The 16,940-nt window shown below is 41.9% G+C and overlaps 1 protein-coding gene across 2 annotated transcripts in view; it reads right to left on the minus strand.

Annotated features, from left to right (window-relative positions):
- OSBPL10 (oxysterol binding protein like 10) overlaps window positions 1-16,940 on the minus strand; it is a 389,517-nt gene that overhangs the window by 226,838 nt on the left and 145,739 nt on the right. For both annotated transcript variants that reach the window (XM_083188653.1, XM_083188650.1), the window contains exon 3: window positions 13,849-13,922. In XM_083188653.1, the coding sequence (XP_083044779.1) occupies window positions 13,849-13,922 (74 nt within the window). The remainder of the gene's footprint in view (window positions 1-13,848; window positions 13,923-16,940) is intronic.

Here is a 16,940-nt window from a genome sequence, read left to right on the forward strand (position 1 = left end):
CCATGTAGCATATAAGAAATGGCACGTAGACTGCTCTTGCTATGGTTACGTTGCAAGGTCATGCATTGTGAAGTGTGCCTTATCTTTCATACTGAGTTTTTTCTACATCCCCCCTTTGGCTTTGGTATGCAGTGTACTCATGCATAAACTCCCTTATAATGGAAACCTCCCCCCTCTGTTACCCATTCTCTTGTGTATGATATCTTGTATGCCCCCTGTTGAATCTGCCCAGCAACTATTAACAAACCAATAAGAATGTAACGCATACTTGTACACCCCCATGTATTCTGCTTTTAACTAGCTGCTTTTGTGATATTAAACAGAGTGAATCTTAACTTACTCTTGTGTGTTTCATGTGGAGTGTTAGGTTCATTCTCCGGGTACCCAGAGGCTTATCACATCGAGGGGCTTGAGATATATCCTTACAATTTGAGGGCTTCGTCCGGGATTCAGCTGACCGTCCCCTAACCGGTAAGATAGAGAATTCTGTTGTCTGTCTTGTCCGCCACAGGTCACCTGCTGAATCTGAACTCACTCCGTGTTCCGGGAACACGTGACAAGGTAATATTTAAGTCCGGGACTTTATATTACGTAATTGTATGTAAGGAAATTTATGACGCCATAAAACGTATCAGGGATACAAGGACCAGGGGTCCACGTCATAAAACAGGTATCCGGGATACCGCAAATTGGACAAAGGGTCCAAATATGAAAGCCTCCTCGATTTGATCGCCTAAAATATATGTTTGTCTGTTAATGTTGCAACTGTGTATTTGTTTAAACACTCAGTAGACGGGTGGTAAGTGCACGTACGCTGAAGTGTTCTGTCTGTCTTATATACAATTGTACTGTATATTTTGTATTAAGGATACTCAGTAGACGGGTGGTAAGTGTACGGCCACTGAGTGTCATTTTTGTTTAGAGCGATTCTAAGTAGATTTGCAAAGTGATTTGGCTACTGAATGTCATTTTGTTTAAAGTGATTTTAAGTACAATTGCGACTTGACTTGTGACAGATATTATTGTGACCATATTGACTGACATACTGTTATATTATGGGATCACATCAGAGTAAAGAAACAGAATATCCCCCGCCTTTACCAGGAGAGACATGTAAAGAATATGTTGCCCGTGTCTCCCCCACAAATTACTATTTTATTAACCCTTGGGTAGACAATTTAGCGGGATGGATAGGATAATTAAAAATTGTCCCAAACCAATGATAACACCAATAGGATGCATAACATATTTAAAGAAAGCATGCAAAGGACGCAGCTTTACCCAAGAAGATTTGAGACTCATTGTTGATGGTATAATTGACCATTACAATGGATGGGACTGGGAAAAAGTTCCACTTATCAGTGTACCCTCAGTCACACAAACAGCTGTAGGTTACCCACTTAACACACAAGAAGGCATAGATGCTATGTGGGATCAACTTGCTGCACATATGAATGAAGTGTTTAAAGCACGCTCATCTCTCCCCATAGCTGTAAGTTGTAAACAGAAAGTGTCAGAAACAGTGACAAATTTCTGGAAGAGATTCAAGAAGTGCTGGACCGAGGAAGCAGGTCTGCCGCTTCTGCATAATGATAATTTACTTGTTTCCACTTTCATTAATAATCTGCTGCCGACACATATCCTCGCTGTGAAGCAGAGTGTTTCAACTTGGACCTCTGATACAGTGAAGGATTTTGAAAACATTTGTATGAAAAGGAAGCAGCAGGTTGTTTTGAAGTTAAAAGAAACACTGTCACACCATCACATACCCCGTTCACACGCTTCCAAAATCAAAACAATCCTAGGAGACAGAATAAACCATTCCGTCCTCCTAGAGACAGACTACCTCAGAGGGTTCCTACGGGACCCCCAGCCAACAGGCAGACAAGCTGCTATAACTGTGAAAGGGATAGCCATTGGGCTAGAGACTGTCCGTTCCCTTCAAACAAACCCCGACAGGTCAGTAACCCCATGCAGCCCAGCCAACCCAGACCTAGAGACAACCCCAGATTTTAGATTGACTGGCAGGGACAGACCTTAAAGGGCCATGACATGGGAAGACATGAATTTACTGTAATACCTGACTGCCCAATCAATTTGCTAAGCAGAGATCTTCTCTGTGCTAGAAATCACAATCAGTCCATCAGAAGCAGGAAAAGGAATTGATGTTTCATCACCACACTTGCTCATGACTGACAGTTCTGACTCAAACCCTGAATTAGACACTGTAGATCCTCAGATATGGTCAACAGGACCTCAGAGCAATAAACCAATTAATTGTCCCCATTGCACCCATTGTACCTGATGTAAACTCACTCATCTCAGCCATCCCTGTAGATGCCGCCTACTTCTCAGTAACCGATTTGAAAAATGCATTTTTAGCATACCTGTGGACACCCAGACACAACTGTTATTTGCATTTTCTTTTAAGGGCCAGCAATTAATACGGTGCAGACTGCCACAGGAGTATATTGATTCCCCTGTTGTGTACAGCATCGTGCTCCAAGCCACATTAACTCCCTGGCACCCCCCCTATGGTTCAGTCCTGCTACAGTATGCAGATGATCTGCTTATCTGTAGTTCAACAAAGGAGGCATGCCGAGAGGATGGTATATCACTGTTAAACTGGCTCTGTGAATGTGGGCACAAAGTGTCAAAAACAAAAATGCAATGGTGCAAAAAGAATGTTGATTATTTAGGTTTTGTCTTGACAAAAGGAGAAAGGAAAGTCAGTCCACAACGCATACAGTCTGTACTGGGTCTGGTCCGCCCAGCCACTCAGAAAGAAATGCTGTCTTTTCTGGGAATGATAAACTACTGCAGACAGTGGATTTCTGACTGTTCCTACTATGATAACATTTTGAGACAAGCCACACTCAATGACAAACCTAAACAGATACAATGGTCACAAGAAATGTTAAATGCATATGAAAGCCTTAAATGTATGTTGATGAAAAGTCCGGCATTGACCCTCCCAAGCTATGTACAACCATTTCATTTATATGCAAGGGACAAATGTAAAACCATGGCGGGTGTGCTGACACAAGAACATGGAGGTAAGCTGCGCCCCGTGGCATTCTTTTCTAAAGTGATGCCGGTGTCGGTCCAAGGTATGCCTGCCTGTCTTCGGGCACTGGCGGCCTGTGCAATGGTAGCTGAGATGGCAACCACACTCACCCTAGGCCACCCAACTGTCCTTCACACAACCCATGATGTCATGACAATTCTTAAAGGGCTACACACACAACATGTCAGCCCAGCGTCTTAGTGGAGATGAGGTCCTGTTGCTAGGAAGCCCCTCACTCACCATTAAGTATGCAAACGCATCCTCAGGCCCCACACCCATTCTAAATGCACTTTTAGGACTAAAGGGCCCCCAGGATGACATTCCTGACGATCATGACTGTTCTGCATCAATAGAGTCAGAGACCTCCCCTAGACTGGACATGTCCCCTGTACCAATACCAGGTTCTGACCATGTTTTTGTGGACGGCTCATGCAGCAGACCCAATGACTCTACATACCAGGCGGGCTACGCTGTTGTACGCCCCCCAAATGACATCCTGGAAGCTAAACCCATACCATACCAGTCAGCGCAAGCAGCAGAGCTCATAGCCTTAACAAGAGCTTGCCAAATGTACCAGGACAAGCCTGTAACAATTTACACAGACTCCAAATATGCCCATGGCGTGGTTCATGATCATGGCATGATCTGGGCCCACCGAGGATTTGTTGGGGCTGACGGAAAAGGTATTTCCCACGCCCAGCTTATCACAGACCTGCTCTTGCTATCACACTGCCCTCTGATGTCGCAATTTTACATTGCAGGGCACACACTGGTGGCAAGGATGACATTTCTATAGGTAACGCCCTTGCAGACAAAGCTGCCAAAGAAGCAGCACTGCAACCTGTTACCCAATCACATCTGACAGTCATGACACCCCCTGTGATTGATGATCAATACCTGATCACTGAATTACAGGCCTCAGCATCACCAAAAGATTTGGATGACTGGTTGTTCCCGATATTGCAGAAAAATCCTAAAACAGGATTGATCTGCAAAGAGGGGAGACCATGCATACCACAATCAAGCGCTCCATTGTTCATTGCCCACTACCACGGGGTAGGACATCATAGCAAAAACACCACAGCTATGCTTTTAAACAAAGACTTTTACATCACAGATGTTAAAACATTGGTAGATCAGTATGTCAGCAGATGCATTATTTGTCTACGCAACAATCCCAATAATCCAATGAAAACAAAACATCAGCACTTGGAGTATTCTACCACTCCTTTCACACATTTGCAAATTGATTTTACACACATACCTAACAAAGGTACAAAACAGGAGAATGCTTTGGTTATAGTGGATATGTTTTCACGATGGCCAGAGGCATTCCCAACAAAAGCAGAAGATGCTAAAACTGTAGCAAGAATATTAACACAAGAAATTATCCCTAGATGGGGATGCCCGCTGCAGATAGATAGCGACAAAGGCACTGCCTTTACAGCAAAAATCACACAAGCTTTAGTGAAAGCACTTCAAATAGAGTGGAAATTTCACATTCCCTAACATTCTCAAAGTTCAGGGATAGTGGAGAAAATGAATAGGACTTTAAAGGATAAACTTAGGAAAGCAACAGGAGGAACATTTAATAAATGGAAACAAACCCTCCCCATTGTCCTAGCAGAAATTAGAATGACCCCCCCAAAAGACTCTGGGTTATTCACCTTTTGAAATACTAATAGGAAGACCTTTCCCCACGCCCTGGGCTAAGAAACCACTAGTAGTACAGGAAGGAGATCTAGAACAGATTAGAGAAGAATACGTCAGATCCCTCATAACCAGACTGAGTGAAATTGAAAATGATGTTGTACGTAAAAATCCTTTTAATCCACAGGAACCAACATACCCTTTTCAGGTTGGAGATAAGGTTATTGTAAAAGTACTACCCAAGAACAAGGGCCCAGCAGACTTCACCTATGGTCCAGAGACAGAGATCGTAGCAGTAACCAGGACGGCTGTCCTAACTGAAGAAGGCTCGACGTGGATAACACGCATCCAGAGTAGTCCCGAGTAACGACCCGGATAGAGAACAGATCAAGGAAGGGGTACTAACGGGAGTAGACAACTCTGACCCCCAACAAGGCGAGGTACTAACGGGGGCAGACAGCCCTGACCTCCTACATGATGGAGAAGACGATTCACCAGCAGATGAAGTCATTCCAGGATTCTGGACGATGGTGGATAACGTATATTACTCTATTGATTCTTGTCTGCCAGATACCTTTGCACAAAAATTGAAGTGGACATGACTGAAAAGGCAGGCGTATACACTTTCTGGTACAATTCTTTCAACACCGAGGTAGCCGCCTACCAGATAGACTTTTGTACCATTAACCCCTGTGTCTCCAAACGATGGACATAGGGATGTAATAAGAATGGTCACCCAAATGGTATAGAACAGGCCCTTGTTCAGTTAGGAATCTATATATTGATTATTCTTACTATTATCTGTGTTGTTTTTTTTTTTTGTATTATACCATGTTGCTAGGAAGCTTGCTACCAAAGGTATTGAGAACACTCTTATGTATGAATCCATTGCCCCTGCACACGCAAATTCCCCTGAAGGCTATAAGCAATACCTTGCTAAACACAGAAATAAAGAGTTTAGTAAGAAGAATCATATCATTTAAATGTATGATTCTAAGAGGGGATTGAAGGGTTAAAAGAGGAATCCATGTAGCATATAAGAAATGGCACGTAGATTGCTCTTGCTATGGTTACGTTGCAAGGTCATGCATTGTGAAGTGTGCCTTATCTTTCATACTGAGTTTTTTCTACATCCCCCCTTTGGCTTCGGTATGCAGTGTACTCATGCATAAACTCCCTTATAATGGAAACCTCCCCCCTCTGTTACCCATTCTCTTGTGTATGATATCTTGTATGCCCCCTGTTGAATCTGCCCAGCAACTATTAACAAACCAATAAGAATGTAACGCATACTTGTACACCCCCATGTATTCTGCTTTTAACTAGCTGCTTTTGTGATATTAAACAGAGTGAATCTTAACTTACTCTTGTGTGTTTCATGTGGAGTGTTAAGTTCATTCTCCGGGTACCCAGACGCTTATCACATCGAGGGGCTTGAGATATATCCTTACAGTCCCCCTTCTGCTTTTTCTACTAGGTCTTGGAAGATGGTGGAGGGAATTCATATCCATTCAGCCACAAGAACATTAGTGAGGCTTGTTGATAAGGCTTCCTTGTAAATTATATTGTAGATCATTGCAAAGGTATTTAAAAATATTAATGTCAGGGCTATGTGCAGGCCAATCTCGTTCTCCCAATCCAAACTCTGCAAATCATATTTTAATAAATCTCATATTATGTATGGGGGCATTGTCATAAAATTTGTATTTATTTATTAACAGTTTCTTATATAGCGCAGCACATTCCGTTGCGCTTTACAAAGGAGACAGTGAAACAACAAACAGGGTATTTACAGACAGTCAAAATGTAGGAGGGCCCTGCTCGCAAGCTTACAATCTATAGGGAAATAGGCATTGATACATAAGGATAGATACTGTATTCTTTATTGCATCAATTCCACCAGAATGCAAGGTTCTGTGACTGGTTCTGGAATTTGATAAGCTTGCCTGAGATTCGTTTTTAGTGAATGCTTATAGGTTTGGAGACTGGAGGAGGGTCTTATTGTGCTTGGGAGGGCATTCCACAGAGTGGGTGCAGCCCGAAGAAAGTTCTGCAGTCGGGAATGGGAGCGAGTAATGAGTATGGATGAGAGACGCAGATCTTGGGAGGAGCGTAGAGGTCGTTTCGGAAGATATTTTGAGATAAGAGATGTATGTTGGTGTAGTTTGGTTTATGGCTTTGTGTGTAAGTAAAATAATTTTGTATTGAGTACGGTAGAATACAGCTAACCAATGAAGTGACTGACAAACTAGCTTTGCAGATGATGAACATCTGGCTAGGAAGATTAGCCTTGCAGCTGCATTCATGATGGACTGTAGTGGTGAGAGTCTGTATTGGGGAAGGCCAATAAGGAGCGTATTGCAATAATCAATGCGTGAGATGATGAGAGCATGGATTACAGTTTTTGGAGAGTGTTTAACATGAAAGGATCCTCCTCAAACTGGAAGTCCTTTCCTCTGCTAGTCAAATGCAGGGCTGTCAGCTTCAGAGAAGATTACTTTCATTACCAAAACGTAGTTTCAAGCACTTCCAGTTTAACCTGGCTTCTAGTGTCTGCAGCTAATGCAGCATCGAAGCCGGTTGTGGATGATTTTTTTTTCCCCCAAGTCACATATTTTGTAGGGATGCGGTCAGCACACTGGCATACCAACTGCCTACAGAAGCCTGGCACCGGAACCCTGACAGGATCAGGATGTCAACACCAGAATACTGACACCCACCATCCCTATTGGGAGGGTCCGGATGGATAGGTTTAGCTACTAGCAGGGGGGACTTAGGGTTAGAGTGTGGGGAAGGAAAGGTTAGAGTCAGGAACTTAGAAGGGGGTTTGAGGTCAGGCTGTGTACCGGGAGGTTAGATTTAGGTGAGGGGGTTAGGGTTAGGCACTAGAGCAAAAACATAGGTTCAGGATTCAGGGTTAGGCTGCTGCAAGGGAGGATTCGGTTTTGTTGGGGTTGCAGGAGGAGGGTAAATATACTTATCTGACCCATGTTGGGATTCCCTCCTTCGAGGATGCCGAAGTTGGCATTCCGATCACCAGTATCATGGCCTCCAGTCATTCGTATGTATCTCCTTTTGTACAAAAAACAGATACAGAGACCGACTCTGTTTCAGCGGCCAATATGTAACCTGCCACCGCCCCCACACCCCTACATGATTCAGCACTGGGTGTTCCCGTTCTGAGAGCTTGTGTTGCCTGTAGCTGCGTAACTGAGCTGATTTTGCTCATATGAGACTTGTTGGAAAGATAACATCCTATGGCATTGCCATGTTAGAGACACTGATACTATTGCTAACATCTGACTATGGAGATTGCATGGATGGATGGTTTATTTCATTCACCTGATAGCAATGAGTGTGGGTGAAATGGGCACACGCAAAAATTAGAAGTGGAGTCCATGTTTGGTGAGGTAGCAATGTAGCATACATAGAAATATCAATGTTCATTTATGTTTTTGTTTCCGAGAAGCCTGCAGAAGACATTCCCAGAGAACTAATGTATTATGACAAAGAAATCTAAAAGCACTTAAGAGTCACTTTGATAAACAACAGAATGACCCCAATATCTGCGCCTTCAGAGCTGGAAAGGAGTGTCTGCGGAGTAAAGGCACGCACAGTCATGTCTGATTTATATACATGTGACATTAAATAGGAACCACATTTACATATTTATTATATTGCTATGGTAGATCTATTTTTTAATTTCATGATCATTCACTAATCGTATCCCTACACCATGAAAGCATAGTTGAAGCTGACAGCCTGCCCTAGGCAACAGTGATACACATAATGGAAAATAAATGATTTTATAAATAAAATGCATTCTGCCTATAAGTACATTTTTTTTTTCCCGGTAAATATTTGCTTATGACTGAACCATGGTTTAGGCTCATAGAACTTATTAACAGTTATTATAATACGGGTATGGATCATTGGACAGACAGCAATTAGGTTGACAAGCATTAGGTCGACACCACTATGTCGTCATGCATGAAGGTCGACATGACTGAAGACTACAGTATGGTCTAACCACACCACCTATCTGTGACAAGAGCATGGTCTAACCACAGCATGGTCTAACCACAGCACCTATCTGTGACCAGAGCATGGTCTAACCACAGCACCTATCTGTGACCAGAGCATGGTCTAACCACCATTGGCGTAACTATTATATCTGCGCCACCCCGCTGAAAATTTTGGCAGTATAAATCTAGTCAGGCAATAGCGATGTGCAAGATCGCATCGCTGGGGCTCATACACACTGAGCGATCCGTGTTTCATTTCTAAGCATTCTAGCCAGATCATAAGAAATGGACCTGTAATCGCCCTGTGTGTGTCTGCCCCATATCACTAACCATTTTAGTGGTAGTTTACCGTTTATTTGTGTTAGTGTCCTGAAACTGTCCCATCTTTATTCTATTTATAAAACAAAGTTTACATTTATATAGGCAATAAGTTATCTTTTTATAGCTTTATTATTTCATATATCTGAAAACAGCTTCAATTTTGATGGATGTATTCACACTGCACTGATGCAAAGCAATCAGATTAATCTTCAAGACTGCAGTAACTGTGCCTTGTGGATTAATAAAACTATTGTTCTTCAAATTTATTTAGAACAATTTACTGTACTCAGATCAATCTCACTAGTGACTGACTGCTAAGAAAAGAGGATTTGTAACAGCGCTGTGCAAAATATATGGGTTATTTTTTTAAAATACATTCATTAAAAAAAAAAAAAAACAGTTAATGCCAGCAACAACAAACACTTTTAATATGCATATAATAGACAGTTTAAAAAGACTCTCCTTTCCCCCTGCTATTGAGTTAGTGCATGCACGCAATTTTCCCGGGTGTGACCCGGCATTTGCGATGTGAAAGGGGTATTGATCTCATTATTATTATTATTATTATTTTATTTATAAGGCGCCACAAGTGTTTTGCAGCACCGTACAAAGGAACAGTACATAGAGACAAAACAGTATTACATTGAATAAATAACAAAAATAGAGTACAGGTGAAGAGCGCCACAGTTCAATACACATTACAGCTTAAATATAAGTAGTGTGGACTCAATAAACATATAAGAGGCTTGAGGCCAATGATGGAGAGGAGTATGCGGACGAAGATGGTAACTAAGGGCCTTATTCTGCTCAATACGGTGGGACCGTATACGGGCGGATCGGGTTTTTTTTTCATCTGCGCATGCGTAGCTTTCGCAATGCACAGGTGTGGCGACCTCACACCGCTCACGGACGGGTCTATCCGTGCGGAAAAAACTGTCCGCAAGAGTACGGGGGTGTTTTTAGGGGAGCGGCCTGAATAATGAGGAAAAGTGGGCGTAAACATGGGCGTACACGGGGGTGTGCACAAAAAATGTACGGTGCTACAACCGCTCGATCGGCGAACGCACCGTGCATTTTGGGCCAAAAACAGGCGGACGCCAAAGATAGCTCCAGACCACCCCTAGAGATACCATATGAGAGTGGACGCCTGGGTCCGCTAATTAACGCTGATTACTACACCTGAATGTAATAAGCAATGCTGCAGCCTATTAAGTGAAAACCATGATTTCACTACTAGCAAGCCACACACAGCCCTCAAACACATTGGAAGCATATCTTTCTACACTTCTCGACATGTAAAGGTTGTTTTAATTTTAGGTAAGATTCATTGTAAGACCTGCTTATATATGTCAAGGTAGTTATTTTATAACCATCTACACCCATTCAGTAAGTGTTTTTGTATACTTTAAAAAGCAGGGCACTCAGGGGGAAATTTACTAAAGGAAATGTGTAAAAAATAGGTGTAAAAATAGGTGTATTTGTATCCAGAAATACACTTATTTTTGACATTTACTATCCCGAAAATACGGCAATTCGTATTGATGTGCTATCAATACGAATTGCCGTATTTTCGGGATAGTAAATGTCAAAAATAAGTGTATTTCTGGATACAAATACACCTATTTTTACACCTATTTTTTACACATTTCCTTTAGTAAATTTTCCCCTCAATTTACAGAAGTCAACATGTGTCAACTTTTTCACTGTAACACCAACATAACTTTATTTAAAAGTAAAACCAATGTGGGGACTCATAGATAGTGATTATAATGCAACATTAGAACATAATAAATATACATGTAATGAGGGTTAAAATGTTGTTTTATTAGGGTGTTTATTAAGGTAGACAATTGAGTTAATAGAAAACAATTATTGAATAACAGTTAGAATAATTAATTAATTGTGTTAATTATAGTTGAAAGGCAAGATTTGCAGGTCCATATATGTGAAGGGTATGCCACCGTGTCACAGACGTACGCTCACTCTCAAGATCGGTGACACACGCTGAGTTTTCCATTGAAAAAAGGCGAGACCCGTCCATGCACCGTGGCGTACGCTCCGATATACGGAAGATGTCGGTGTGAAAACGGACGCGACCCGTCCGTACACGGTGGCGTACGCTCTGTTGTACACCAGTTAACGGTGTCTAAGAGGAGACCCGTCCATATACGGTGGCGTACGCTCAAGTGTACGCCACTCCCCATTGTCGGTGTTTCTGACCGTCCGTATGCGGCTGTTCTGTGGGCGGACTTACGCTCACCGTTCACGTACGGGAAACGTACGGTGAAACGGACCGTACGTACATTGCACCGACCTAACCAGAATAAGTGTTTGAGAATGGGAGAGCTGTGAGTGAAATGTGAAGAGAAGAGGGCTTTGACAACAGGAGGGAAGAGAGCCCTGCTCTGAGGAGCTTACAATCTAGTAGGAAGGGGAGATAGACAGATTACATGAGGTGCAAGCAAGTGGGCGGTGGCTTGATAGCAGCATGTAGGCGGGCAGGGGTCGGAGAATCAGCTTCAGGGATAGTTAACATTCATTATGTTGACAGAAAGTTGACATTCACAATGTTGACATTTAAATAATGTCAAAAACTGCCATATTGTTGATTGATTGGTAGGTGATTCTATTCTAAAGTACTGTTATATGTGTATAAATAAATGTCCACATAACACATATGGAATTCTAAAATTACACTGTTATGGAGCAGTACAGCTGGTGTAATGGTTAGCATGCACTGAGGTCTGGGCTTAAATTCCCATCGCAACCCTAACCATGGAGTTTCCCCCAGGTACTCTGATTTGTGTGGTAGGAAACAGGATGTAAGTTTCACTGGAGCAGGGATGGATGTGAATGGCTAATTATTCTCTATACAGCGCTGTGGATTATATAAATACTGTAGCCTTATTAGGCTTATTTTGCGGTGTGACCTACTCACACGAGGCCGCATCTCTAGAGATATGCCAGAAGCAGCAATAAACAATATCATCCTTCTGCAATGGGTCTGCTAATAGCAAATATGTTTCTAAGTGTATCAAGGTCTGCACAACATTTCACACATTTTTGAAACACATGAACATTTAATTGCCAATAGATGAAAGAACTTCATCCAGCATTCCATTAATCTCTGTCACCTCTTGTGTATTAAATATTCCAGAAAGCTAGCACTATTTAATCAATCAAATGTCTTCTAAACATTTGTTTCCAGGGAGATCGTGTCCACCATCAAACCCAGTGACAGCTGTAATATATAGACATGTCGGGAAAGTTCCTAGATGATCTGACGAAATGACACTACTCAAGACAGCAGGCACATTTATGAGATCTGAGAAGGTCTAACAAGGTAAATAAAAGAAGGCAATTGGAAAAGGAAATATAGAAAAGTAGGATGATGGTAAAAGCCAAGACAACTGAAACATATCTGTTGCCTACAGAGGGAGCGGTTTTGTTTCACCAATATTAAAGATACAGTAATGTAGTCTAATCACTTCATTACAAATCACTGACATCACCTACAATTAGAGATCTGTGGTTTGGTTCTGTTTGGTTTTTTACTCAGATTTCTTATTGGTTATCTAGCTGCCATGTGTTTTGGATAGCCAAAAAGACAGATCCGAGCTTATGATAATTTGTTGGGAAAAAATAAGTTGAGAAATAAACTGAATCTCTTATCTCTACCAATAATACAGACTATCAATTATCTTAGAACCAGTAACGTCCAAATGCTGAGAATATAATTCCCATTGCATTCATATCTTCACTCTTATAAACCGATTCAATGCTAACAAAGTCTACCTCCATCTGTAGATGACATGTGCATTTATATCCAAACCTGAGTAATAACAAAGTAGTATGTGACATCATAATGTCTGCATCGTGCACGCTGGAGACAGGAAACGTCAGGGGAAGCAATTGTATCACCCGCTAGACCCTGTGCTCTTACTGGCAGCTCCGATGGCGCATCTATCATTATGGTCCTGATCCTACTTACTTCATTAAAGCAAGGTATATCACTTTTCCGCAGGTGATGACAAGCACCTGAGTGCTGCAAAGTTATCTGTGTTCAGTTTCACAGACATTCTCTATCATGGGGAACATTCAAAATAAACAGTGCAACATGCTGCAACTGGGAAAGGTTCTGTCAGATTACATTGTGCCTGTTACACACAACTTTAAAATACGGCTGGAATATATGGTTACAAGATTAAAATGTCTTATAATATGTTATTGTGGCTTGGTATCTTCGATTAATTGCACTGTTTTCATTTGTTACTGACATTAAGGGCAGTGTGCAGCACACAGAGGAGTCCTTATACACACAGCCTCAATATGCCATGTGGTGCAAGTGAGCCGTGCCAAGTGGTGTGCATGTTTTTCCTGTCTGATTCACTTGGATGTGCATTTTAGTAGCAATCAAATGTTACAAAACTGCTTCACAAGATTGCACTGATTCATTTTATGAGACAGTTGTAAATCTGTACACAAAGGACAATGGAACTTTGGACCTTATTCTGGTCCGTTTGCTGTTGGCCTTCCTTCGCATAGGGACTAATGTTTCCGCAATGCACAATTCTGCACATGTGCATGCAGCGCCGGTGAAGAGACTGTTCGCCGGCTGCACGCACACAACATTGCAACATATTCAGAATGACCACACCTGTAAGCCAAATGCTTGAAAAGGAATATGGTATATTTTTGCAAAAACAGAAAAAAAAATCGGCCTTAGCATTAATGGGTATTAGCGAGCATAACTGTACGTTAATTATTTACTAAATTACTAATTACCTTGGTCTCTGTATGGTACTTGGCACATGCTTGAAGCTGATTCAACCAGAATTGACGCTCCTTAGAATCAACAGCTAAAATGTGAATAAAGATAAACGGAATTATTACAGAAAGAAACTGGCTTACACAAACCCTTTACCTAATTTATCACGAAATAACACCATTACCCCTGCACTTCTTAACTCATGGGTGCGAATCATCACATCAGCTGCCGCACTTTACGGCAGACACAATGCACACAAAAGTGCTTTTAAGGGCAGCAAGCAATTTTGTGTGAGTTATGGTTGAATCCATCCTGTGAAGGGTGCGAAATTGGGTGTCGTTGATTGTGTTAAAAAACGATGTGGCAGCGGCACCTAGCTTCCATCTCAATTAATAGAATTGACCCCTTGATCAGCAAAGTACAGACCGGCGAAATCCTGACAAGGGGGGACCTGGATCGCCCCCATTGCGGGCTCGCTGCGCTCACCACGCAGCGGGCCTGGAGCCTCGCTACACTTGGCACACTAATTTGTTCTCCCTCTATGGGTGTTGTGGACACCCAGAGAGGGACAAAGTGCAGGGATTTCGGCATCGGGATTCCTACCGCCGGGATTTCAACTGCATACACCCCCCCCCCCCCCCCCCCCCCAACAGTGCACATTTTCCACGTCTCCACACAGAATCACCGGTGAAATAATTACCTCCACCTGTGATCTTTTAAAATGTGTCAGTGAATATTGAGTACACCTGTGCACCTGCTGGGTGACTGGAAAATGAGAACTTTTGGGTTTAGTGAGGACCGAGGTTGGGAACCACTGCACTAAGGGGTCAGTTCGTAACATGAAAATGCAAGCTTAAAGATATATCCTGGAAGAAAAAAATATATATATTACTAAAGGTTTTTAAGTAATTTAAAGACTTTTCACAGTTAAAAGGTTTCAAATGTATTATTTTCAAGGTAACTGGCACTGATAAAATTGATATAAGCCACATTATTGTTTTCATCAACCCATATAAATGCCTAAAATATTTCTGTGAAATTCCTTTACCTCTCAAAGCTTCATTAAGTACCTGCACGCTCAATTCAATCAAGTAGTACAGTGATAACATGTACTACAGTTGCATGCCTGGCTGAGGTGCCATTCTCTGACGTACAGTATACTGAGCAGCTACAGTAATCCCCTTCTCCAATCAGTGTATATACTTTCTATCCTGCAATGTGTTATTAAGCACAGGTCAGAGGGTACCCGAACCACATGAAAGCAATCAGTGCTACAATTACTTATGCTGGCCACACATCAGACCAACTTTCTTCCAACCAGTTGATTAGATTGAATAAAAATATGGTACTGGATGGGAGCAAATGACACAGAGCAATTTGCTCACAAACCCAGGAAAATGGAACAAAAACATTCAGTAACTTTAATTCAATCAAACAGATCAAATGACATTACTTTGTCTGAGTGACAGGTTTTGTCCATTTCCACATTTCCGGACCAAATTACTGAATTAAAAATTACATTTGCTCCCATCCAGTACCATATTTTTATTCTATCAAACCAACTAGTTGGATGGTTGGATGAAAGTTGGTCTGATGGGGATTTCATTGGCCGAAAAACTGGTATACAGTACCATTAATACAAGAATGACAGCCCATATGGATCTTGTGAATACAGGATGTGTACTCTAGGGATTCCAAACACTGAATGCTTCAGTGTTTGGAATCCCTAGAGTACACATCCTGTATTCACAAGATCCATATGGGCTGTCATTCTTGTATTGATGGTATACCAGTTTTTGGGCCAATAAAATCCCCATCCAGCTAAACAGAGTGTTTCGGGCAGTTTCCAGCCCCACTTTAATCAAATTTTCGGGTTACCAGCGATATACTGCAAAGCTTCTAATATTTGGGAATGCAGGTCTCACTGTTGCAACCTATATGAGATTTTTCTCTTTTAAGAAGTATGAATCTGTCTTAAAAATTCAATGCTTCCAATGCCCCTGATGAAATCATCTTGTTGACGAAACGCGTTGGGCCCGATACACCATTGAAAAGATCAGAAGATCAGATCAATACAATATCACTAGGTATTTGCGCTAGGTAAAAGTGGTCGCTAATAACACTAGATCCCCTACTAGAGGGATCCACAATCTAATACACAACAAAATAGTGTTAAACAGCGCCCATATACAATTACCGTATTTATCGGCGTATAACACGCACTTTTTTCCCCCTGAAAACAGGGGGAAAAGATGGGTGCGTGTTATACGCCGATATGCGTGCTATACGGCGGTAATTTCACCCGACGGTACCTGTAATGCCAGTGCTGTTATGCGCGCAGTCATCCGGCGCCTACTAAGCGCGTGTTCTCGTGCTGCTGCTGCGAGGACCCGACAGTGAGCAGCAGCAGCACGCTTAAAGCTCCTCCCTGCACAGTGACTCCTTCCTCCCTGGCTACAGCAGCGTCATCAACCTTTCCAAGCGCTGGCTGTAGCCTGGAGGAGGAGAAGGATAACTGTGCTGCCCTGCTAGTATCTATTAAAATCTAGTATGTTAATAAATGCTGTATGCTAATAAACACTGTAATAACACTGTAATAAACCTGGGGGGTAACTTTTTTTCCTGAGATTTCCCTTTTAAAATGAAGGTGCGTGTTATACGCCTGTGCGTGTTATACGCCGATAAATACGGTAATCAATAAGGTTAATTCAGTATTTCCGCTTGTTGTAAAATTATCAACCAAGACTTCTTTTCAAGTATAAAACATTTATTATAAAACATATAAAAAGTAGATACTCTTGGAGTAGAAGTATTCACTTGGATTTAGGATCGTACCCCGTACAGCAGCATAGGTAAGGGGTAACAGGGACGTCCCTGTTACCCCTTACCTATGCTGCTGTTTTTTGCTGCTCTGGATATTTACTGCCTTGAGAATGGTCCTGTAGGACCGAAATGTCGTCAGGCTCCATATTTACCTGATTAAACACGGGACACCCAAATCCTGATGACCATTACTGTACGATGTCTGGTGAGTGCTGTTTTCCCATATGGGAGTTACTGTATTTACATAGCACTATTTTTCCATATACACTGCTATTTATACGGCACC

This window comes from Crinia signifera, chromosome 5, assembly GCF_055691185.1.
Source record: "Crinia signifera chromosome 5, ASM5569118v1, whole genome shotgun sequence".
Classification (NCBI taxonomy): Eukaryota; Metazoa; Chordata; class Amphibia; order Anura; family Myobatrachidae; genus Crinia; species Crinia signifera.